The sequence below is a fragment of the Lagopus muta genome, chromosome 5 (genome assembly GCF_023343835.1).
Source record: "Lagopus muta isolate bLagMut1 chromosome 5, bLagMut1 primary, whole genome shotgun sequence".
Taxonomy (NCBI): Eukaryota; Metazoa; Chordata; class Aves; order Galliformes; family Phasianidae; genus Lagopus; species Lagopus muta.
Genome location: NC_064437.1, coordinates 5789997 through 5814575, shown reverse-complemented (window position 1 = coordinate 5814575; position 24579 = coordinate 5789997). Strand labels below are relative to the sequence as shown.

Sequence of the window (24579 nt, the reverse complement as noted above, 5' to 3'; positions counted from 1 at the left end):
TTTCTGTCCCTCACAGAGATTGTTATCAGAGCTGGATCAGCGTTGAAGAGGTACCTTGGAGTCCCTTTGAGAGGATGCCATGGCAGAACCAGAGCTCCAGCAACAGGGCCCAGCCTTCCACTCACCTGTGCTGCGCTTACAGCTTCTACCTTGCAGCTGCTCAAATATTTCCATCCTTTCACCACACTCATAAGAGAACATCTCCCAGCAACTGCCAACATGGAGTCTACAAGCTCTACCCTTGGCCACACTCTCTCGCATGAAGAGAAGTGGCCAAAAACAAACAAACAAACCAAACTAACAACAAAAATAATAACTTTTTTCCTACCAGTCCTGCACTGCATTGAAGGATTCTTCACTGGTGATGTCATACATGAGGATGAAGCCCATGGCACCTCGGTAGTAGGCTGTAGTGATGGTCCTGTACCTTTCTTGTCCAGCTGTATCCTGGAACAGAACAGAATACTCAGGCTTTAAGACTCCACGTCTCAGAAACAGAAGTTGCAGTTAGGTTCTGTATCTAAAATAAGGCAATCACTTTTTATTATTACATGTTCAGAAGTTCTCATTAGTTCCTACTGAAATGAGCTTTACTTACATTTTAGCATTAACTGGGCTTTTGCATCAATGATGATCTGTTAAATGCGTTTTGACACATGTACTATTAAAAAAATAACCGAAGATGTCAACCCCTTAATTGCTCTTCTCTGCCTCAGCTTCAACGCAATAATAAAATGTTCACAGAGTTCACTGAAAGCTGACTCTTCAAAGCAGGCAATGGAAAAATCATCAAGCATCGTACCCAGCAGAAGACATAAATGCATGCCATTTAGTGTCATGGTTTGAAATATGTCATTGAAATGGGTGCTATGGGTGATTCAGTTCTAACCTGAGGCTAGAGACAGCAATTAAAAACTTGACGCAGTGAGAACTATTCTACAAAGTGAATTTAACATGGACTGTCCCAATGAAAGTGGCTGAAGCGTGCATACTAATTTCAGATTTGTTCGTTTTCTTCAGCTTAATTCTCTTCAGCAACTACCTTTACCTGGTGTTTTCACTTCTGTGTTTAGCTTGACAGCACAAAGGTGGGACTCTGTCTCTGGCACATACAACAGAAGCATTTTGAAAGACTTGAGACAGCTGGAAAGTATGTCACCTACCATCTGTTCGATGCCAACAACATTTATTCCTTGCAAACTGGGGAACATTTCTACATCAGATCAGCAGTTCTGTAGCCACTCTGCTCCCTCTGGACCTGCCTACTGAACCATGGACAGAAGCTATATGCTTAAAGGAGCTCTCTTTTAGGAAATGTTTGTATCACTTGAACAAAATATTTAATCCACCTCTTGGCAAACAGCAACTCTGGACAACAGGTGGCATAGTGCCTTATCTTCAAAGGGAACACTCAGCATTAGCATTGACTGCTATTTACTCTTAAGGGTCAGCAGTTCTGAGATGAGTTCTTAAGTCTTCTAAAACCCACACTTCATAAAACATTTACTGCCAATGTAATTAACAAAAATAGCCTTTCTCTAAGGAAAAAGAGCCAAAAAATACTTATCACTCATACAACTATCTGGAAGAGAAAAATAAAATTGTTCAGAGCACTCTTTCACAAGCACAGGGCCAGTTTCTGGTCAGACACACCACGATCCAGGGAAAACACATGAGGTATAATGAGTGGGAGACCCAGCTTGAAAATTCTACTGTCTATAGGCCCCATAAATGCAGCTTTTTTTATGCTGCATGCAAGAGACAGCATTGGCCCTTCCAGAACATGCACAAGGAAGCATGTGAAAAGGGAATTCAGCCATGAACACTTGTTGCTCTGCACCAGCACATCACAGACGCACTGTAGGAGGAAGGTGCTTGTCAATAAGCTCCCTGCAGCTCACTTAAAAGGCTCTGCCTATTGCTGCCATGCGACTATCCACAGCTGTAACACAAAGTGAATTTCCCAGGGGAGAGCATGCAGCAGGAATTTTGCTGTGAAGTCACCACACTTGAGAGATTTTTTGCTGAAACTCGCACGTTTATTTCAAGACGGGGCAGTCCACTGCCTGGTCACAGTGAGCCATCGTGTGATGACTACAGAACATTTCTCCGATTCCCTCCTGACAAGAAGTACCAGAATGAGGTGAACATCCCCTCATAGCCTGAGCGATCTGTTCTCCCACCACTAAGAAACCCATTGCAGAGCTCTTCTGCTCACTGACACCACATCCCCACTTTTGCTGCTGAGCGCTAAACCAGCTGCGCCACCTGGCTCCTGGCTGTACTTCTTCACATGAGAAAGGTCTCAGCAACAATATTATTATTCTGTTTGTTCAGAGACATGATAGTTGCATTATTTTAGCCTGATTTCCTGAGAACACAAAGATCATAACATCACTGGTCTCTACAGCTCATGTGTGCACACCTGTTTTAACTCTGGAAACTACTAATGACTCCTGATCAGATTTGACCAAGGAGAGATCCCAAAGGTACGCTCCTGCAGGTATTAGGGAAATTGGTGCAGAAGAGCGATATGAAGCACACTCCTGATGGGGGAAAAAAGCTCAAGTGCAACACTTACCGTTTCAAACCAAAAAGGATCTGCAGGAGAGGCTTTCTTCAAGCCTCCTTAAGAAGTGGACCTGTGGAAAAAAGGCCTCTCTGTTTAGCTGAAAGATCTAAGTCAGTACAAGTAACTTCTCAGATACTGCAATCTACAAAAAGAAACAAACCCATAGTAGTCAAGCTTCCTTAATTCAAATGCTCATGGAGTTTCTGTACCTCCATTACCTGGTTCTATCCCCAAATCTTATCTTCTATTTCCTGTTTGAATAAGACTCTTTTTGGCTTGTGGCAAGAGGCTGTGATCAAGCAGTGAGCAACCACAAGCAGCACTGGCTATCTACACAGAATCATCTGGAAAGAAACTGAATTTGACAACGGCTGGGAGCCAGGATCTGGCCGAGGAGGCCCTGAAGGGATGATGAGCAGCCACAGGGGAGGTTTAGCATGGCCTCAAAAACATGCACCACTGCAAACTGAGCACCTGGGTTCACACTTTGTGTTCAGGCTGTGGTACTGCCTTCAGACTGAAATATGGCAATTCTAGATGGTTGGTTTGAGCATTTCTGCCTGTGTGCTGTGGTGGGCCCTGCTTTATACCTCAGTGATGGACAGGAACGTGGTCACAGGTGATACTGGCTTAATTTTCCTAATTCACATCATGGCTTAATGCTATCTTCACTAGAACTGCCTTCCTTCCCCAAAACACATACATTTTTCAGCATAAGTGAGAGAAAATAAACTGCAAAATCTGAGCTCTATTTCTTTAGCTTGGACAGCAGCTGTCCTTACAACAGTTTAAAACACCACAAACCACAGGTAATCAGGTGCTTCAGTTCTATGCGCAAGACATTTAACCAATGAAGGAGATATACAACTGACACAGATTGCTTCCCTCGCCCAAAAGTTGTTAGTAAGATTTCCAGATAGAGCACAAACTCATAAGACAGGCAGCTGAGGCACAGGCAGGGATCAGCAGAAAGCCAGGGCAGCACTAACAGTCTAGCCAAACGCCTGGGCAGAATGGCATGAGCCTTCAGTAGCCATAAGCCTGCTTGGCTCACCCCAAAGAGGAATCAGATAGCTTGGTTATAGGCAGGAGCAGAACGGTCTCTGTGAGGTACATTTACACTAACACACTAACAAGTCTGTTCCTCCATAGCTTACGTGTGTGCCTGTCCTTAACACAAACGATTAAGAAAAACCCACAAGACCATTAGCTGGTAGCTTGAAACAAAAATATGAAGATTTTGCATTAATTAGCAATCAAGTTTCAGGGTTTACCACAGGAAAAAGGATCTAAATACACTGCCATTACGTGTGGATGCGCTCTACTCACAAAGTTCACCACCTAAACATACACAGGAGCACAACCAGCTTCTTGTTATTTACTTGGCTGCTCAACAGCAACAGTGAGGTACTCTTGCAGGAAACACACTTGAGGTTTTAAATCACAACAGACATTCTTTGCTGCTGCTCTGAAAGATGAGAATCCCTACCTCTGTTTAAGTGCAGATTTCCAGCTACAAATTCTTTTTCTCAAAACAAAATGTCACCGAAACGTCTTTCTTGTACCAGATTTAATCCCCTCAGCACCATGACTTTTCCCACAATGTACATAACCAACATTCTTCATAATAAATAAACTTTGTTTTTTTGTTGTTTCTTTTTTTAAGGGTTATGTTTTTGTTACTTCTTGCTTTTAAAGAAGAATAACGCTGAAGAATAAAAGTTACCTCTTGTCCAGATGGATGACAGCAGACCTACAAACAGCACCCATGCCACTCCACTGCTGCCATGAACCCAGCACCCTCCTTGCTTAGGCTACTAAGAGACTCAGAATGGAGGCTACGTCAGCCCCAATAACCAGCACCAGGAAAGGCCCATCTCGATGGCAGAGGCTGCTTGTTGTGCACCCTGAGCTCAGCCATCACACCTCCTGCACATTACATGAAGGCACACATACACTTCCTTTGCAAAAGCAGATTTTTGACTGGAAGACACCACACGCCAACTAAATAAATGCCATTCAGATTAGAAAGGGAAAAAAAACACTGAAAAGCACATGGGTTAGAGAACAGAGTGACCTCTGGCAGACTAGTATGTGACATTAAAGAGAAAATGGTAACATAGAGCTTACTGTTCCCACTGGCAGCTAGAAATAGGAACAAACAGGCAAGCAAGATGAGTCACTGGTTAAGACACGGAAAAGATGCGATGTCATGAAAAGCCCGTGAAGTTTCAAATGCTGCCAGGAGCAAAATAACATCTGGTTCCTTCAGAACTCAGCGCTGATTAAAATGCTCCATTTCAACAGATTGTATTGAGCATTTTTCCTTTCTTATTACTGAGTGCTCCTGTTGCTGAAGAGTCACTGGAACCTACTCATGCGCACCCAGATACCTTGAGAGCCAGCTCCATGTGAGTAGTATCAGCAACATGCAGCAAAACATTTATGTTGGGGAAAAAAAAGGAAAACATACACAATAAAGCCATTCTTGTCTTTCATATAAGAGGTTCTACCCTTGTAAAATATTTTTTAAACATTTTCCTGCCTTGGCCCAACTTCCACTTCTCTAACTGCAAATAAACGATCTGAGATAGCAGCAAGATCCAAATACATTGCATCCCTTGATAGACCACCTACTCAGGGTAAGAAACAAAACCATCACCACAAAGACCAAATAAAAATAGGAAAAAAAAACGTCTGAATGCAATTTCACATAAAGTTTGCCAGTTCTGCAAGACCTTTTCAGTTCTCCCACATATATTCTTGAGTTCCTCAGCCAACCATTGTAAGAACAGCTGTACAACACAGAGATGTCTGAGCAATATCAGCCACTATAAACAGCATTAATTTGCTGGAGTTGTCAAGTTGTCAAGAAACAAATACACTAATCACAGGCAGAGCAGCTCAGAAGCAGCACTATAGTACTGTCAATAAGCAAGTCTGCATCTAGATGTTCAGTGCTGCAGTGCACTGGATGGATGTGTGCTGGTCCAGCCATCACTGTGTGGGTCATAATGGTGGTCTTCTGACCCATGGAGACAAGCAACACAAAGGAAGATCTCAATACGTTATAAATCAACTGTCAAAAGAACAAATGCAAAATTCATGAGGAGCAAGTGAAGTGATGTGTGGTACAGATCTGGCTAAATTCAGTAATCTGGTTCTTTGATCTGGAAACTAACAAGAACAGGTGAAGGGAATTAGCATCAAACTATCAGTTGCTTTCCCCCTCAAACACAAGCAAGCAAAACAGCAAATCCCAGCTAGGAGAGCAGCAGAGCGAGAGCCAGACTTCCTGGAGCCTATTTCGAGGTGATCAAATGTCATGGTAACAGCAAGAGAGGCAGCAACTGCTCAGCTCTGTGCACTGGGCAGCAGCTCCCGCAGCACTCAGCACTCCCTGGTGCATCCTCTGCTGCTCGACTCCAGGCAAGTCCTTCAGTTAACTCATTTACAAAGCAAATATGTATGTCCAAAGGTGTTTATGAAGCTTCAAGACTATATGCCTGGAGACCTGCTGTATTCCTAATTGTAAGGAAACTTAGTTTAGTATTCTGCTGCAAGCATTGCTCCATGGAAACGTTCCTGTTAACAGAAGATTTCAGCATATTTAGTAGTGAATTGGGCCTAAATCTGGGCCTCACACTTCACAACCCTCCCCTGTGCATATTCTGTTACAGGGATCGATTCAAAGACAAAAATTTTTGGTCAACTTGCTGTTGGTTGCCTTGCTTAAGAAGTGGGATTTTGGCCAGGGTGACGTCCATAGGTCCCTTTCAGCCTCAGCCATTCTGTGATTTGGGGAAATCTTTGTAGATTTAATGCTTGGTGTTTCCCATTCTTCCTGTTGTTGGGTCCTCAAAACAACAGTACCTGAGGTAAACTGCCCCCAAGCAGAGAGCCACTCTTTTCTTTGGGAACTACCATGGGTAACGTGCCCAGAGACAGCACACTGCCCACCTAGGCACCTGGGGGAATCATTTCCATTTCTTTGAATGCTATTCTCAAAGGCATTTGTACTAAGAAAGATCAGTACTACCAATGCTTATGATTTTGTCCATGTTATGATCTTTCTGAAGTCTCCATTCAGGTGAGCATTAAACTAGAAAAACATTGAAAGTTTTAGCATTCAGGAAGGTGGAATAAAAGCCTAAAGACAACAAAACTCAAAAGCAATCTGAAGCTCATAAACCAGAAAGTAAATCAGAAGGAACAAAAAGTATGCGTCTCATTTCAGTTTGAAACACAGTGTTGGAAATTAATAATTACATGAATCCTTCTAGCTCATATGCTTATATTTGATGAAGATGTGCATGTGTTTCAAAAAGCAATGCAATAAATCTGATGCAGTTCTCATTGGTGAAATGAAGTTTTTGCTTAAATTCAGAAAAACCTCATGAAAACCAATCAAATGGAATTTGATTAATTTCCAAGTAAGCTCACATCTCTGCTGAGAACAGAACGAAAGAATTTCATTTCAAGAGCTGCTATTTTGGAATAGTTGCAAGTATCTTAAACGAGAGGCTTAGAATTCAAGTGCTTTATAAATCACAACAGTGTGCACATGATGATGCTCAGTAATAGCACAAGACGAAGAAGATCTGCTACCTTTTACCATAACATTTTCTGTTTTAACTACAGAGCCCAGATGTGGCTCTGTTGCACTCCTGAGGCAGCTCAGTAAGGAGCTGAGAGCTGTCACTGCTTGAAGTGCCAGTGAGTTTCTCGGTATCGTGTCTTTGCAGGCTATTTTATGTTCACCCACCTTTGTGCTTGATGCTGCTTCCTCCTTTCCAGTTGGAAAGAGGATCACAAGCAAACGCTTCTTGACATCTTGAGCTTCTCTGCTGTTTGACATGTCTATAGCATACCAATCACCTCTGCGGCTCATCTCCACAATGCCTCCTCACCCCTTCCAGGCCACCTGCTGCTTCCAGTAAAACTGTTTGGACAGATGCTGCTGGCCATACCTTCCATTGCTTTTGAGTATTAACATCTGGAAAATGAGCACTGATGGATGTTCGCACCAGTGTGAATCTCACATTTGAAGCCAACAAATACTGAACAAACACTGATAAGAAAAATACTGGTGGAGAACTTCATCATATTTCTTATGATTTATTAAGCAGTGCAAGGCATAAAAGCTACAGACCATTTCAAACCCAATTTGCTGCTAGGCTAATATGTTTACTCGTACACAAATGGAAAAGGTCAAAGAATTGTCATCCTAGCAGGAAATATACTAGCTTCAGGGGAGAATTTTGGTTCGCTCTAGCAGCATCATTTATGCTTTTTACAGGATTTGAGCTAGCTTCTCCTGAAGTCAACAGAATTACTTTTATCAGGGGCAAACCCACCAAGCAGAGAAAAGCTCCATGGACTGCTTCTTTAGCATACAGTGTGCTTACATGCCCTTCTTTGCAGAGAGCTATGGGGCTGCGTGCCTGTAGGTCCCCCTGTCCCAACCAAACCCTGCAGCAGGATCTTGGTGAGGCTCTTGAGCACAGCCTGCTTTACTCAGTACAGATGGGGGGAGACACATATGGTGATTGAACTTTGATGCAAAATAAGCCCTGAATTGCCAGCTGCTGCTTGCATCATTCCCCATTTTATTTACCATTGTTTTCTTAATATAACTTCCTAAAATAGGAAAACTGCACAGCACCACCCCAAACAAGCAAAGGTCTACCAACAAATCTGTAACTGAAGCATCAGTCACAATACAAGCACATATACATGCCTAAGCACTGTACTGTTTCCTAAATCATCCAGACTGTCTGCCAGTAGAAAAATGACAACAGGCTCTACGGACCAGTGGCTCGGTTCAACACAAGGCAATTCTACACTCCATTATCATCACAGCTTTTAAACATCTCTCAGCACAGGAATGAATTTGTTCTGTTGCACTGAGGAAAAAAAGCCAACTTCCTTAGTGGCAACTAACCTGTGGGCAGCAGGAGCCCCTGTGCTTATACGTGCAGACAACTGATTTGTCTAGAAGTGCAACAAGCTGATTCTTCCTGAAGAATGCAAGTTATTTACTATGACAAAGAAGAAAAGTAGACCCATAGGCCTTGTTCCTGGTCCCACTTGAGTCCACACTCATTCTCCTTGATTAAAAAGGTGCACAAGCCAGCTTTGGGGCAAAGCATAACTTTGAAGTGAGCAGATTTAGATATGCCAATGAGCTAAAGACATTTCAGCACCAAGGGGACAGGACTTCAACAGTCTAACTGCCTCAAAACGTGATGAAACTACATGTAAAGCAACATGAAAAACCCATTTTCCCTCCACTTTTTTTGCCCTACTTTGATGTCAAAGAATTAAAACATGTCTCAGTTTAGGGAGGCTTTAGAGCAGAAGCTTTGGTTTTAGCTCTCTTGATCTTACTGTGATGCTTTATACCACGATTCAGACAGTGACAGCATCCAATCTTCTTTATTGGCTTTCTGAGGGACCAAAATTAGTTTCCATTTCACTGGTACACTGGGATATGAAGCCCAAACACCATTCCCAAGGAAAGCGCAGAGAACTAAAAGTATCCCACATCCTCGTTATCTTCAGCAAGCGTGGCACAAATAGACATGCTGCAAAATTTCAATCACAGTATGTACGCTTCCTGCAGTCAAACAGTCAGATGATAAATATTAGATGATAAAGAACAGACACCTCAGTTCTAATCTCAAAATGTCCTTCCACCTCACTAGTGAAATCATACCAAACAGCGCTGCATTCATTAGGGTAGTTGTATCAACAGAAAGCGTTATATAAAATTTGTTAAATAAGCTCAGCCAGTGTTCTGGCACATGTTTATTTCATTTTAATTAATAAACAGACTGGCTGGAATGAGATGTAAACAATAACTGACCTCCACACATGCCCTACCTTTCAAAACAGCTTATTGACAAGACCTGTGTGCACAACCTCCATCCACGCTTGCTTCAGCAATATGTTCACTGCTTTGCCACTCTGGAAGAGGCCACATTTTTGCGTGAAAGAAGCAAAACTGTAAATATCACAGGAGCATTTGGCAGACAGAGAAGCTTATCACTATGCCCATGAAAGAAAATGGAAGGAATCGTACTAGAAGTGCTACGCTGGGACTCTCCATAGGGAATGGGATCTGCTCAACTCATGAGAGAAGAAAGAAGAACTGAAATGAGCCAAAAGAGCAGTAGAAAAAAAAAAAGATGATGTGAGGACTGGCTTATTAAAATACTTTGGAAGGGTGAGACATGTTTGGATGAGTTAAGAGAGAACGGGACACCCTCAGACCTTACAGGGCTTGTTAAAGCCAAGGCAAAGCAGGGAGCTTCCTTCTGGTGCTGGTGTATCCTGCACAGCTGTTTGCTCACTTCTCACCTCTCCAGGGCAGAAAAAAAAATAAAATAAAATAAAATAAAATAAAAAAAGAAAGAAAAAAGTAGAACCCACAGGTTGAGATAAAACTAATTTACTAAGATAGGAAAAAAGAAAAGGATGGGATTTTTTAGCTGTGCCACTGATGAGCAGGAGCCCTTCAGGCAAACTCCCTGCCCTGCTGGATAACTGTGTTTCTGTAGCTCCTAAGGAACATAAGAAATTAGGGACAATCAAGGGCTGTTAGCCTTGTTGTACTCAGTAAGATGGAGTAACTGCTGTTGGTCTGCTTCACTTTTGGGGGTTTGGCCAAACTGAGACCATGAAGAAATTTGCTAAAGTCAAATACATGTTTTGTTCACACTCTATTTGTATCCAAGAGATTCAGATGAGGATTTGATGCCCCATGACACATGCTTTAGTAGTATGTTGTTTTAGCATCCTCCTGAGCTTTTCCATTTTGTCAATTTGTGACATAATCTGAATTTAGAACAATTCCACAGTCCAGTAATGTAGAATAGTGCACAGACTGAGAATTACAACCACACTTTCACCACCTCTACATCTATGCAATTGTTGAAAAGCCATTTGTTCAGATGTCATTCAGAATTCAGAAGCAAATTATGGAAATATTATTAATGAATTTATCTAAAGAAAACAGAAACTAAATTACAGGCTTCACACTGTGTCTCAATTAGACTGAGCTTATATCATAATTCTCAAGTGTTAAGAGGATTGTGAAAACAAAGAAAATGAACAAATGAAGAAAAAAAAAAAAATCAACCAGCCACAGTCATAATGTTCCTAAGTAGCATCTTTGTCTTACTGAAAGTATTGGAAAGCTTCAATAGCAATGTGGTTGAGCATCAGACTTTTCAAACACGCTGTCATAATGAAAGAGGAAATTCAAAAGCAGTGTGTTCTATTAACCTGATAGTGCCATGGTAAATAGTTCTGCAATTTCGTAAGAAGGATTATAAAGAACATGAGTTACCATGGTACCATTGTTCCTGCCAGCTTGTTGTTTTCAACACAAAGTGAATACATTAAAGGTAACATGGAGCTGTATTTTCTGCACTGCAAACTCATTCATATTTTTCTGTGGGAAACCACAATAACCACCAGCACAGGCCTTTTTTTTTTTTTTCCCCTCCAGAATTTCTTTGCTCACAGAAGCCACCAGCTTGTTATTCAAAATTCATTATAGTTTCTACAACTGGAAAATGACTTCTGTGGTACCTGGACACAGTTTTCCAGGGTAACTTTGGACAAAACATCCCATGGCTGGCACACGGCCATTTTTTTTGTTCATTCTTTACAACAGAAGGAGGGGACTGTCCCCCTGCTCCCTGCCTTCATGAACCCCCATCTAGAGAACAGTGTCCAGGACCAGGCCACCAGCTCAGAAAGATGTGAAGCTGTTGGAACAGGTCCAGAGGAGACCACAGAGATTCCTATAACAAAAGGCTGAGGGAGTTGGGCTTATTCAGCCTGTAGAAGAGAAGGCTCCAGGGGGATATCATTGTGGCCTTTCAGCATTTAAAGGGCGATTATACACAAGATGGAAGACTATTCAACATGGTCCAAAAGTGATAAGACAAGGGGAAAATGGCTTTAAACTACAAGAGGGGAGATTTAGAGGAGAAATTTTTCACTGAGAAAGAGGTGAGGCACTGGCACACACAGGCTGCCCAGAGAAGCTGTGGGTGCCTCATCCTTGGAGACCTTCAAGGCCAGACTGGACGGGGCCCCAGGCAGCCCCATCTGCTGAGTGGCAGCCAGCCCACAGCAGGGGTTGAGACTGCATGGGCTTTAAGATTCCTTCCATCCCAAACCATTTGGTGATTCTGTGATCCGAACCAGGTACTGCTCTCAGGTATGCTGTTTTAGGGAGTTCTCTGGATTTGCCTGATTTTAACTGAGATTACCTTATTCACACTTTCTCAACAGCAACAAAAAAACTGTCAATGATGAAGCATGTTCCTGTCATTCTAGATGGACAGCATTACAACTCAGAAAAGGAGAGAGGAAAGCATTCATATGGTATTAAAGCAAAGGAGACAGGCAAACACCTCCAGGGCCTTTTAGGACACCTGCTTAGTCTTTGCAAGGACCACCTCTCCTCAATGACATTTACCAGCAAGTGCTTTTTCTCCTAGCTGTACCATTGGCTTCTTGCCTCCACAGATTGCCTCCAGCCTCCGACCACTTCCACTGCTCCAGCCTTGCTTCTATGCCCTGGTGGTGCAGAGATGACATGAATTTGGTATGTGTGTCAGACGTATCTAGATATGACAAAATCAGTATCTAGGACTATTCTGTGTACTTCCTAAAGCAAAATACAAATTCTCCTTCAATGACTGAGAAGCTGCAACATTAAAAGAAGAAAAATAAACGACACCACCCTAGAGGCAGATACTTATTTGTATGGAAGTACAGATTGTTTCTCTGTGGCAAAAACATCAGGATTCACAGGCTCACACTATGAGTATACTCCATCTGCCGTTACTGTTTGTTTACCCCCTGAATGAATACAGTTGTTAACTGACTAGATTTACTGCCTAAATATCAAATACAAACTGCCTCACAGACATATCAAGGCTGTCATCTGCCATTTCCCAATGGAGGTGCCACCCTGCCACTTGACCGGAGCAAATTAAATACCAGCAAGCCTCTTCCTATCTTAGCAACTGTGTACATGTCACACGAACAAATCCTGCAAAACATATAGTGAAAGCAGAAAAAGCCAACTTGCTTCATTCCATGCCCAGCATGGAATACCAGGCTGAGCTATAAAGCCACCCTCACATGTCAGCACACCTTTCTTCTTCACAGATGTTTAATCTTCCTCTCTCTACATATCACAGTTTCAAACCCTGAGTTTCCAGGTTGTCTTCCTGTTCACAGCCAGAATCCTCCCTGCTCTTCTCCCGTAAAAGACTGCACTTTGTCATTCAAAGCTGCAGAAATTCACACTTCTAGTCCAGGGCAGCGCACAGAACAACCTCACTGGCACTGCTGCCAGTACACACCTTGACCCTATGGAGGAACCTGTGGAAAGAGAAGCAGAGCTCCTCTCTTTCTGATCAGGCTCAATAATTCTGTCTTCCTAAAACCATGCTTGTTTAATCCAGTGCTGAAATAGAAAGTTACCGAAGCATCAGATGGTGAGATATATGAGTTAAAGTCAATATACAATCTTTTATCTTATATTTATCTAATCAAATCCATAGTTTCTTGCTTTTAGCCATGTAGGTGCTTGATCCCAATAGCCTTGCCCCTGAAGCAGAGAATAAAAGGAAGAAAGAAAAATGATACCTGCACTGATATATACATTTAAATATCATATCTGTAGGGAAGAAACTTTTGCAGAAGACAGAAAATCATACACATATAATGGAATGTCTTTCAGATCGTAGTCCACAACTGTTATTTGTATTACCTGATAGAACAGGCAGTGTGATCAGTCAAGTGCTGCAGCCAAAATTTGGTGCAGAGTCTGCTGTCAAACGCCCCACTTATTTCTCCTCCCTCAGTGGCTGCATCTTTAGTGATGATTTGCATGTCACCTGCTATCAGTGACTACAGGATCGATTTACTTAGTGTTCAGGTAAGAGCAAGAGAGCCTGTTGTTCTCAGATACTTAAAGCAGTGTGTGTACACAAAACATTTGCAGGATCACAGCCAAGATGATGTAACTAGGAGCATAGGAAGAATAGCAACACCAAGGAAGGCATTACCACTCTCAGTTACTTATGAAGAGCAACATGTCATACCTAGGTTGATTTCTAGCCATGCAAAACATCAGAAAGCTTTCCAACCTACAAACTGAATGTTTACAAGAAGAAGTTTTCAGCCCCAGGTTTGAGTTGCTCAGAATCCAACAATGATGTTATTACACTTTTTTCTCCTCAGCAAAAAACATCTAGAAGGAACCAGTTCCAGTTAATTAAAAACTCAAGGAACAATTTCAAAGATTCATCTGGGCAGGGTGCCTACACTTCATGCACTTCTAGTGGGAATTCAGTATCGCATTGGAACCAAACCTCTACCTGAAACTTTTCAAAAAGCAAAATACTCTGGCACTTTGGAATGCAACCTCCTGGCCTGAAGGAAAAAGATTTGCTGAAAACCAGCACTTTTTCCAATACAAAGTGTGTCAGCAGATCTAGCAGCTGTGGGCTTTCACACCTCTGCATGGGGTGGGGAGCTGTGAGCCCCTGAACTCTATTGCTGCAGAGCCAGACAGGTCACCCTGCTTCAGCAGAACAGCTGTTTCAAAAGGAGAAGGACAAATTCCAGGCATGGAACATGCAGGTGATATTAAACACAGCAACAGTCCCCACAGTGCAGCTCACAGACCAGATGCTGCGAGCCACAGGAAGCTGAGAAATTAATACAGGGGCTCAACCATAACAACAACAACAAGGCCAAACAGCTTTGCTCCCAGAGCTTGCCCAAAGCTTATCAACCACTGAAGGCAAGGAAACCACTGGAATAAACTTCACATCACTGAGGAGAGAGCTGCCTGTGATGGAAACTGCTTGCAAGCTGCTGTGAAGAAAGAAAGTAACAGGAAAAAAACAAATGCAAGGAAAGGGTGCAGAATTCTTAGACTTTGCATTAGAAATACAAACACTCTGCACATTTGTCCCTTCCATAGAACTCCCATGGTTTTTTGTGTTGTTTTTCTTTTCTTTCACATAGAGCAGATAAGCACAGGCATTCAAAACAACCTTTTCATCTGTACTGACAGAAGAACGTGCTCCCATCAGAAAAATGTGTCTCTGAGCTCATCAAGGAGTAACTGCTGAGAAAAGTTCCAAAAGAGTCCAAGCCATTTTTTACTGTATTTTTCACGCATGTCTTACACTCTGTCTCAACTGTGCTAGAAATTGAAACAGTCGTTTAGCAATGATGGATTGTTTCTCATTAGCATATCCTCATGTCAGTAATGAGCATCAATCAACTTATATCAAATTAATTCTCTGTGCATTCCGTTAAAATGAATACCATATGCTGGCTGAAACTTACATCAAACAAAACTGTGCTGCTGTAGAAAGGTTCTTTCTACAGTTACATCCAACAGCAACATTGAGTCGATTTCCATTAAAGACCATGTAAAAACATGTAAAAAAAAAAAAAGAAAAATGAAGTATTTTACACAACTATTTTCAGCCAGTGCTATATAGCTCATTATCTGACCAGCTGAAAGTGACAGCATTGATCTGAGTACCTGCTGTTTCCTTTAGGCCTTATCAAGGCTCAAAACCAAGAGTCTCGCATTCAGCCAAACACCTCCCAGAATTGGAATTCACAGGGCAGGCCAGGAGTCTCAGCTTCTGCAGTGCTTGCAGGACATTTCACATCATTAACCACAGAGCTACAGGAACAGGCCCCCCCATCAGTGCTACAGCCAACCTCTTCACCACCTACCTGCCTTGCTGGCTTGAAGCTGGCTGGGAAGAGGACACAACCCTTTTTTATATTAAATTCATGACCATTATTTTAATGGCTCTGCTCTACGCTGATTTCAGAAAGCAGGAAATCTTTCTTGCCTCTCCATTCTCTTTATGAGAAGTCTCAATTTGTATTCAATTAGATGACTTGTTTTGCTCTCAACCAGTCACTGCCATATGCTTTACTCAATGTGTCAAGCAAGCAGTACCGTAAGAGACTCATAAATGCTAAACCCTTAAGAAGCTTAGGAAGGAAAAGCATAACCAAGTGTCACCTGCCCTGAGGCAGAAGAGTTCTTCAGGAATTCTTATTGACATAAATTCAGGTGCAGTTTTATTCTGGTTAACCAGAAACCAGCAGCTTCAGGAAAGAGAAAAAGCCTTCCTCTCTGCCTCTGTGCTTAGTCACCATGGGGCTGGTGAAGTTGCCACACCACTTCAAAGCAGCAGCTGAAGAAGTTCAGCACCTGGTCACGAGCAATACAAGCTTGCAATCAAAATGGTGACCAGGTGTTTTGATAACAGACACAAAATGAAAGCAAAGCACAACTGTGTACAATTCCACTTACCAGCAGGGGAAACAGCCTCCTAGCTTGGCAGCCCATCCTCAAAAAAAATCAGCTAATGGTGAACCTTCTTTTCAGTACAGTTTGTTTTCATGTGTAACTGAAATGCTGAAAATCCTCCTCCTCCCTTGCCTGTACAGCCAAACACATGGAATCATTTATGCCATGGAAATATACTGCAGACTCATTTTATGACAAGATATTCTCAGTTTAAAACTTTTTCTTAATCCTGTGTAACGTAAAGGATCTGCACCTCCATAGATCCCTGTCTTGTTGATAAGTCTTCATACTGTGACTACAAGATGCTCTCTGATCATTCCAGGTCAGAGCCTTGGAGAACCACCATCACAAGGTGCATCAGGCGGGCTCTCATACCCTACTTGCTTTTCAGTCAAACTATCATCACAAAAAATAACATCTCTTTCAGTGGTAACTATGGAGTTATAGAAGGAGGAGGATTGCAAATTGATGGGGGTCCCCTCCCCACAGGAGCCTTTGTCTGGAGATGAGGAACATCCAGTTTTGTGGAGCAGGCCCACCCATCTCTACACCTTCTGAGGAGCTGGAGCTGCTGTTCTTTGGCACTTCTCTTCATAGGATGCTGTGCACAGGCTGTAAGAGCCAGACCTTCTTCCCCTGCCCTGCACTCTTCTCAGCCTCAGCATAAAAGTACATTTTGTCCTAAGTTAACTTCTTAGGATACAGCATTCAGTAAGTAGGTGAGCTACCTGTCAACTCTGAACTGCCATATTCATTAATGCTCAAAAATGCATGCACAAATTCTGCAATGATAAGTAATAGCAAACGACTTAAGTATTGTTACCTCAAGGAAAATATCCTTTTTCTTGTCACCTTTTGCTCCCTTCTCATTACACCTTTGGAAAGCTTCAATAATATCAATCTAACATGAACGCACAATCTGCATGCATCTACTTTCTAGAAGTTAAATCTTTCATGCTATCAAGAGAAATTATCAAGACACATTGATATTTATGACTCCTCCTTACTTTCAAAGTTCTCTCCTATACACAGTCAAGTAAAATCTCCAAACACATTTCAGAGTTTTCTGTTCATTAAAAAAAAAATTAAAAAAAATAATCATACTTTCCTTTAAAGGATATCCTGTAAGGAATCCTGCAGAATTAAAGCTGGAAAACTCAACTGCATCATAAGTTGAGGAAGTAGAAAGCATGCTGCCATTCATTTTAGTCATTTGGAAGCAATTCTGTTTGAAACTGCTGAAGGCAAATTTCATTGCAAAGTACAAAAGCTCAAGATCATCTAGTTACTACGATGAATGCCTGTTAGAGCTTCAGTTGGGACTATTGCCTTCATTTATAAAAACACAATTTCTGCTCCAACACCAGAATTAGCATAACTGCCCTTGCAGTCTTGCTCACAAGATCCATCAGCTGTATCTTCTTTCTTATTCCAATCTGAGATTGACGTCAGCAACATTCACAACCTTTTGAGAACTCATTCTCCAGTTTCTACTTAATTTGATGTCTCAGAACATTTATGACTCACAAAACGTGGTGTTTAAAGCTTCAGGGTACAAAAGATGGAAAGAAATCCAAAGGGAAAAAAGATTGCATTTAATATAGTAAAGTAATAGTAAAGAGAAAGAGCAACGGGTACTATATTTAGCAAGAGCAGTGCTGTAAAATTAAGAACTGCAATTTTCTCTATCAATAGTCAATGAAACAAAGACATGATTTTCTTTTCTATTCCATACCCAGTGAATTAAGATGTCAATCATAAAAGCAATGTTAGACACACAGGATTTCGGCAGCAGTGATAGCTGGGCGATGCTTTGGGACCACGAGAGAACCAGAGAATCAAGCCTCTCAGCAGAGAGCACCTCTGCCTCCGGGGAAATCACTTCTGCAGCCAGAATTCATGGCTGGAAACAGCTCCAACCTGCAAGCATGAATCCAAAGAGCAATTTGTGCTGTGCAGAAGTGCAAACCTGAGCTCATTTTTGAGAAGAGGTAGAAGATGCAAACAGACTCCATTTCAGTAAACACCTGCCCTTTCCTCTGTAGATAGATAGGCGCTCTGTATCCTTTGAATGACAGGAAAAACCATGCTGACAGGGAGATGCATTCTTCATTGCACCTCACAGGGACACAACATGCTGCAGTACTTCCACTCTCTGACATCTCTGGTGAAAATTGAGCTGTACTTCTTTTCCCATAAAGAGAATATCAGTTACACTAATCCCTCAGGTCTTGACACACACTCAAATTAACATTTTTATTGTTATTAATCAAGAATTTAATAAACCAGATCTTAAAATTAACATGTCATGGGAATCTTTTCATTTAAAAATGGAAGATTCAGTGAGTCAGGACTGAAAAAGTCACTCAGCATCTCCCTTTGAGGGACTATTTTTAACAAATACTTCATTAAGCAATCTGATTTTTATGGAACGCACTCGACTCACCTGCAGTATGAAGGCAATTAAATTCATATCAAATTTCTTCTTTCCATAAAGAAGTGGATAAATTAGAAGTGAAAATCCCTCATTTCTCATATTTCCCAGTGCCAGAGTATTTAGCTAATATGATATTCTGGGTTTATTCACACTTTCCTTCACAAAAAATATATTAAAAAAAACTAACAATGCTGCAATGCTTCTTGGACATGCAAACAAGAACCAAAAAAATAAAATACCAAGAGGGTTTCTGATATTACAACCAACAAAACACGCTCTACCTCTTTGCCTTTAGGTGATAAAGAGTTGTTCCTTTAAAGAGGAAAAAGCACACAATGCTGCTTTTAATCACCAAAGCAACTGTGCTGACCCTCTTGCAGTTACAGGATGATGTAATACCTTCTGTTTGGAGGAGACATTCTCAGACACAAGGAATGGCTGCCATTTCAGAAAGCTCTGAAAACCCCAGTGGGAGCAAAAGGGATACCTGTGTTTAATACTTTCAGTACTAGAAGGTATAAACACCTTGTCAGAGGAAAACAAAGCTATGATGGGAGCTATGGGTGGGAGAGCTGCCGAGCGACTCTGAGCCGCTATGTGGTGCGGGTGTCATTGGCTGTCACTCACAGCCATTAAAAAGCAAACTGCCAGAAAAATCAGTATCATTTTTTGCATTTAGGTGAAAGATTATTTAAAGATTAATGAATTTAGAGATTAACAAAGTCTGCACAGCCCTTATTTATGAGCTCTACCATGGCTGCCTTAAGGAGTCTGTAATAGAGCTCCAGATCCTCCCTGAGCTCCTCCAACTGCCCTTCCTACACTCGGATACAAAGCAATCGGTGTCAAAATTTGCCATCCACAGTGGTGTGAATGACTTCTTTCGGATTTGTTCCCTTTAGGCATCCTGTAGCTTCTCAATAGAATAGTGACATTGCTCTCATACATTATTATTTAGATTAGAATTTCAGTAGAAAACCTGAAATAATCTCACAAATCTCCAAGACTTCAGAATGACAGCCTCAGCTTTGAACGTGCTACAGTAGAGAACATGGGGCACACAAATCAGACCAGCAGCAAGCATATCACAGAAGCAGAACATCTTCCTTATCCCGTGGTTAAATGGTTAACCAGCACAAGTGAAAAGAAGTGATTCATTTTGCACTTCCAAACCCTGAAGCCTCAGGGAAGACTAAGCACTCACCACAAATTTACTTTGTTTAATATCTTTGCAGCAGTGATTTTTCCTGCATCCTGTTTTCAAGACGAAGAGCATTCTTAACAAGAAGGCACACATTTTATCTAAGGATTACAAGCCTTAAACAAGCAGGGATTTTTAGCTGTGACATAATTACAGCACAGCAGCTGACTATGAGCACCAGCATAGAAATACCACTCATTTGGTGGCACTGAGTTCCTGTTATCAGCCAACCCAAAAGAGTCCCTTCTGTGCTTTACATAAAGTTTCACAGTTAGGTAAACAACCCAAGACAGGATTTGGTCAGGAAGGGTGCATAGAAACAGGCTGAAGAGCTGTGCCAAATGCACGTTCCCCTTTCCAGGAAGCACAATGCCCTGACACAAACAGCTCTGCGTGGCTACAGCCTGTGTGGCTTTCAGGCTGTCACAGAAGGGTTGGTCTGCAGCTTCCTGCCCACAGAACCCAGCCATACTGAGCTTTCTGCACTGCCTGCAATCCACCAAACAAGTCCCCACAGTTCTTGGAAGCAGTGCTTTCGGAAGGAACACGTTTCCAACACGCAACACAAACCTTCAGGCCTGGGCACTTTCAAATAACATGGAAATAAGCTAGATACATAACAGGACTGAGGCTGGCACTCAGCATTCATCCCGTTGCCAACTGGAACCAGCTTAATGGCTGTGCTGAAGGGACTGTCTGCAGTGGTTCAGGCAGCAGAAAGCAATAACAGCAGCTTCACAAGCCAGCAAGGACTGGGAGTGATACAGAGAAGTATACAGGTTAAGGTCCATCACCCCCTTTTATGCAGGAGAGTCTCAAATGCAATCTTTGGTCAGTCCTGTCTGGCTATGAATTTCCACCTCTGTTATTCTGTACTCAGTGCATCAACTGAGTGAGAGAGTATTGAGACTCGGGCACAGGTTGCCCAGTGAGGCTGTGGACACCCTCTCCCCAGAAGCATTCAAGGCCAGGCTGGATGGGGCTTTGAGCAACCAGATCTAGAGGAAGGTGTCCCTGCCTGCAGCAGGGGGTTGGAACTAGAGGAGCTTAAAGGTCCCTTCTAACCCAAACCATTCTATGACATTACGATTCTGCAAACTGACTGCATGCTATCTCAAGGCCAGAATGCTTTTCTAAATAGAAAACACACAAATCAACTTTCTATCCTTTTCCTCACCTCTTCTTGTTCACTCCTCTGCACAATTCAACTGTCAAATTCTTTTACAGCTGTATTCTGCCAGATCTATCCTTACAGTTAATGCAGAATTGTTTACAAAGGTGCTATCTGACTTCTGCATAACACAGAGCCAAGTGAAAACTACAGGATGAGTGATACAGAAAAGCATACAGCATGAAGGTAAAATGCACGGCAAGGAAGCAATTTAGCTTTTGGCGGTAACTCCAATGGGAAAGCTTTTTTTTTTTTTTTTTTTGCCTTCCAATAACGCAAAGCAGCTCTAATATTAAAATAGTAATACAAACAATCCCAAACACACTTAATGGGAGTTATTTCTCTTTCTTCTCTCTTTCAAAGACAACTAAATTAGAAAAAAATTTAAAACGGACCTGCAGACAACTGGGCAAAGGAATTCCCAGGGACTCGCAAAGCCGCCTCCAAGCAGCCCACCACCATCCAGCTGCATCGTGGGCACTCAGCAGAGCTCAGAGCACCGTGCTGTTACCATGGCACTCAAACACCTGGTACCTTCAGAACAGCCTTATCACCCATCTGCAGAGCAACAGAGAGAAAGCAGCAGCTGCGTCTTTGAACAAGCCACGCAAAAGCAGCATTAGGGTGAACAACCTGCCTGGTAAGCATCCTGTGCACAGATCCCCTTTATGTTTCCTCTTATTTTAGCACTCTGGCTAGAAGAAAAGCAGAGAGACAGCAGAGAGACACCTGATGGACACCAGTAACACATGCGTATGCACGCACCTACATACACTGTTCTTCCTCCATGACTTTAGCCTCCAGCACTGGCACACAGCAAGCAGCCAGCCAGCCAACACTGCCACTGATACTCCTGAAAATAACATGTGAGGTTCAATCATTTGAGCCTTACATCACATTAGGTTATTTCATAAACGCATGTTAGAAGCTACTGTGCTCCATGTGCTGCACTCACAGCTGCTCGCCCCAAGTTTCAAACTCTCCTGACCTCCCCAGTTTCAAGCATATCAGTAGCAAAGTCAGCATCATAATATCACAGCATGACACTGCTGCCCTCTGACACCCCCATGCACAAGACCACGCAGGTCTTGAGGACCTCCAGCTACGCTGCGGCTTCAGCACAACTTAACTACAGTTATCAGGCAAGAGTGTTCTGGGGACCTGTTTGTTTAAAGAAAAGACAATAACAGATGATTTTATGCTGTGGATAAGGAATAACATCACCATTTTCCTCGTGCTGGAGGGATCACCGCTCATTCCTCTTTCCAATAATTCAACAGATGCTTCAGGGTTATGCATATGACCTTCCCTCCCCATGACTAAGCATAGTCCTTGCTGACAGAAGAACAGAAAAACAGTGGTCAATATCTGGAAGCTTAATTCATGCTGTTTAATGAGTCAGAATGATGTTAAAAGAGCTAGACAGCAGAAAATAACTGAAGAAGTTCCCACTGTTAGTGCATATACTCCACTTGTTCTACAGAGTACAACTGCTCCCACCTCAAAACCAGATCCTGTGTTTTTGTCTCTAAATTCAGCCTTTCAGCCTACTCATAAGTGTCACATGTACAGTACTGTAGACAACACAATGCATGAAAGGTACAAATGTGACTAAGCTCAATAAGTAGTTGCATTTTCTCTACTGACCAAAAATACAATACAGGTTAAGTACGTGCTTACTTGATGCAAGCACTGTGAGAAGTCATAACTTCCATCCACAGCTCTGTCTTGTAACCAGTCACAATGTAACCAAGCATATTTAAACATAGGATGTGTCTAGTCACTATTTCACAGTTTTATCTTTCACATAACATTGTACCAGCAGTGATTCTGACCAGACAGGCACCATGGGAAAACATTTTGAATCACACAAGTCGAAATCCCTTGTAAAATGACTGCTCATTCTACTGGAAGGCACCAAAAATCTCCCTTCTGGTTTCGGCTGTAAAAGCATTACATGTGGAAGGTCAGGGGGCCAGGAACACCTCTGTCCTTTCAACACTGAAGAACTCCACCTGAGATTTCCCAAACAAAGCTTTTCCCCTACTGGGCAAGAAGTTGACATCAGCCCCTTCTCTCTATGAAAGAGCTAAAAGTTTGGACCACCTGCAGTTGGATACAGCACAGTACCTCTGAATGCAGTATTGCAACTTTCATTTTCCTGAAAGGCACCAAACAGGGTCAAATACTCCATATTCCTGATAACTGCGAAAGTGTAGCACACAGACATATTATGCCCTGCAATGAGATGAAATCCAATACTGTGAACTGGAATAACTCCACTGAATCACAGCTCAGACTGAAGATGAATTTGGCCTTTGCTGTAACACAGAGATCTAATGAGATAACAATGGGATCGAGGTGATTAACTGTAAACAGAAATAAACCTGAAGGGCTGTTTAAAAGCCAATGTAGGAATGCCCTGCTCAGCAAGCTTAAGCTGTTAAGCAAATTCAAGAGCCTCTAAAAACAATAGCAGAAATACTTTATTCCTTTTTAAGCGAGTAGAAAAATGAACTGTGAAGGTTTTTATCACTACATTTTTCCATCTCTCCCTTTTAGCACAGTTTTAAATCTAACTCTAAAGAACATTCAGCATGGCACGAGCATCAAGTCCTTCCCAAAGCAGGAGCATCACTACTGAGGTATAACCAAGACCGTGGTTTGAATTACACTTTCAGTACCTCTTCTCTAGTCAGATATTCTACACTGTGTTTTAACATCAGAAGCAGTGCTTCATGGCCAATCAGCCATGATGATTTTTCTTCTTGGGACCCATTAATCCCCCAGTGCTGCAGATAAGATACAACCCTCGCCTCCCTTACAAGAAGGAATGTTGTTTTTTCACTAACATAACTTCACCCATTTTAGTTCTTTGCCTTATATGTAAAAACAGAGGATCTCACAACAGCTGTGAACCCACTGGGCAGAATCAGGCTCATTAGATCTCTAGAGACATCCTTCACTATTCCATCTATACATTAAAGTTACAGAACTCATCTTTTTTTAGAAACAAGCTTTGTGCAGGCACTAGAGTTTAAAGCCAGTACTAATAAGGATCTTATCAAAAACGAGATGGAAATAGGATGCCAGGGGAATAGATGATTCTCTCATCTGAAATGTATAATCAGCGTTAGCTTAAGTGTGCAATTAACATTAAAATTTACAATCAAGTATGATGGCGTTCTAAATTTACCTCCTTTAAATGAAAGAGTGAACCTCATTACCAGCGTTACTTTTTAGAATCTCTACCCTGTGAGTAGAGCTGCACAGCAACATCCCGTCATCCAAGCAACAACTGACACAAAAAGCTTTTTTAAAACACTGCATATTTGCCTTGGAGATGGCTGCACAGCTTGGCCTTTATTTTGGCTTACACTTCCCTGTGTTGTAATGGTAACTGCCAAGCAGCATAATTAACAGTTGTCATATTTCTGTTGGTAAAGATCCTTCCCAAAAATACAGAGCAATGGTGCTTTGTACCCTCTTCCCCAGAGCACATGTCCCAGACATCCACCCCAGCATCACAGACCCCTGCAGGTTTCAGCAATTAAGCCACAGAAATAGTTTTGTTAATGGGAAAGAGAAAGCTGTACTCATCCTAGGAGTCTAAGTCTGATAAGCAACACCTTAAAAAAAAAAATCATACTGTAGTCTGTATCATAGAATCAAGACTTATTTGAAAGGGACCAATGTTGTCTCTGAACAGCACATCCTTTTTGCCTTTCAATCTGAAGTTAAATTTAGCCTGAAATTGCTTAAGAAGGGGGCTGCAAATAATTTCAACTGTGATACCAGCTGCCAAAGTCTGTAT

The 24579-nt window shown here is 42.0% G+C and overlaps 1 protein-coding gene across 11 annotated transcripts in view; it reads right to left on the bottom strand.

Moving 5' to 3' along the window:
- RAB3B (RAB3B, member RAS oncogene family) overlaps positions 1-24579 on the bottom strand; it is a 56003-nt gene that overhangs the window by 10040 nt on the left and 21384 nt on the right. For all 11 annotated transcript variants that reach the window (XM_048944643.1, XM_048944637.1, XM_048944636.1 and 8 more), the window contains exon 3: positions 329-447. In XM_048944643.1, coding sequence (XP_048800600.1) covers positions 329-447 — 119 coding nt within the window. The remainder of the gene's footprint in view (positions 1-328; positions 448-24579) is intronic.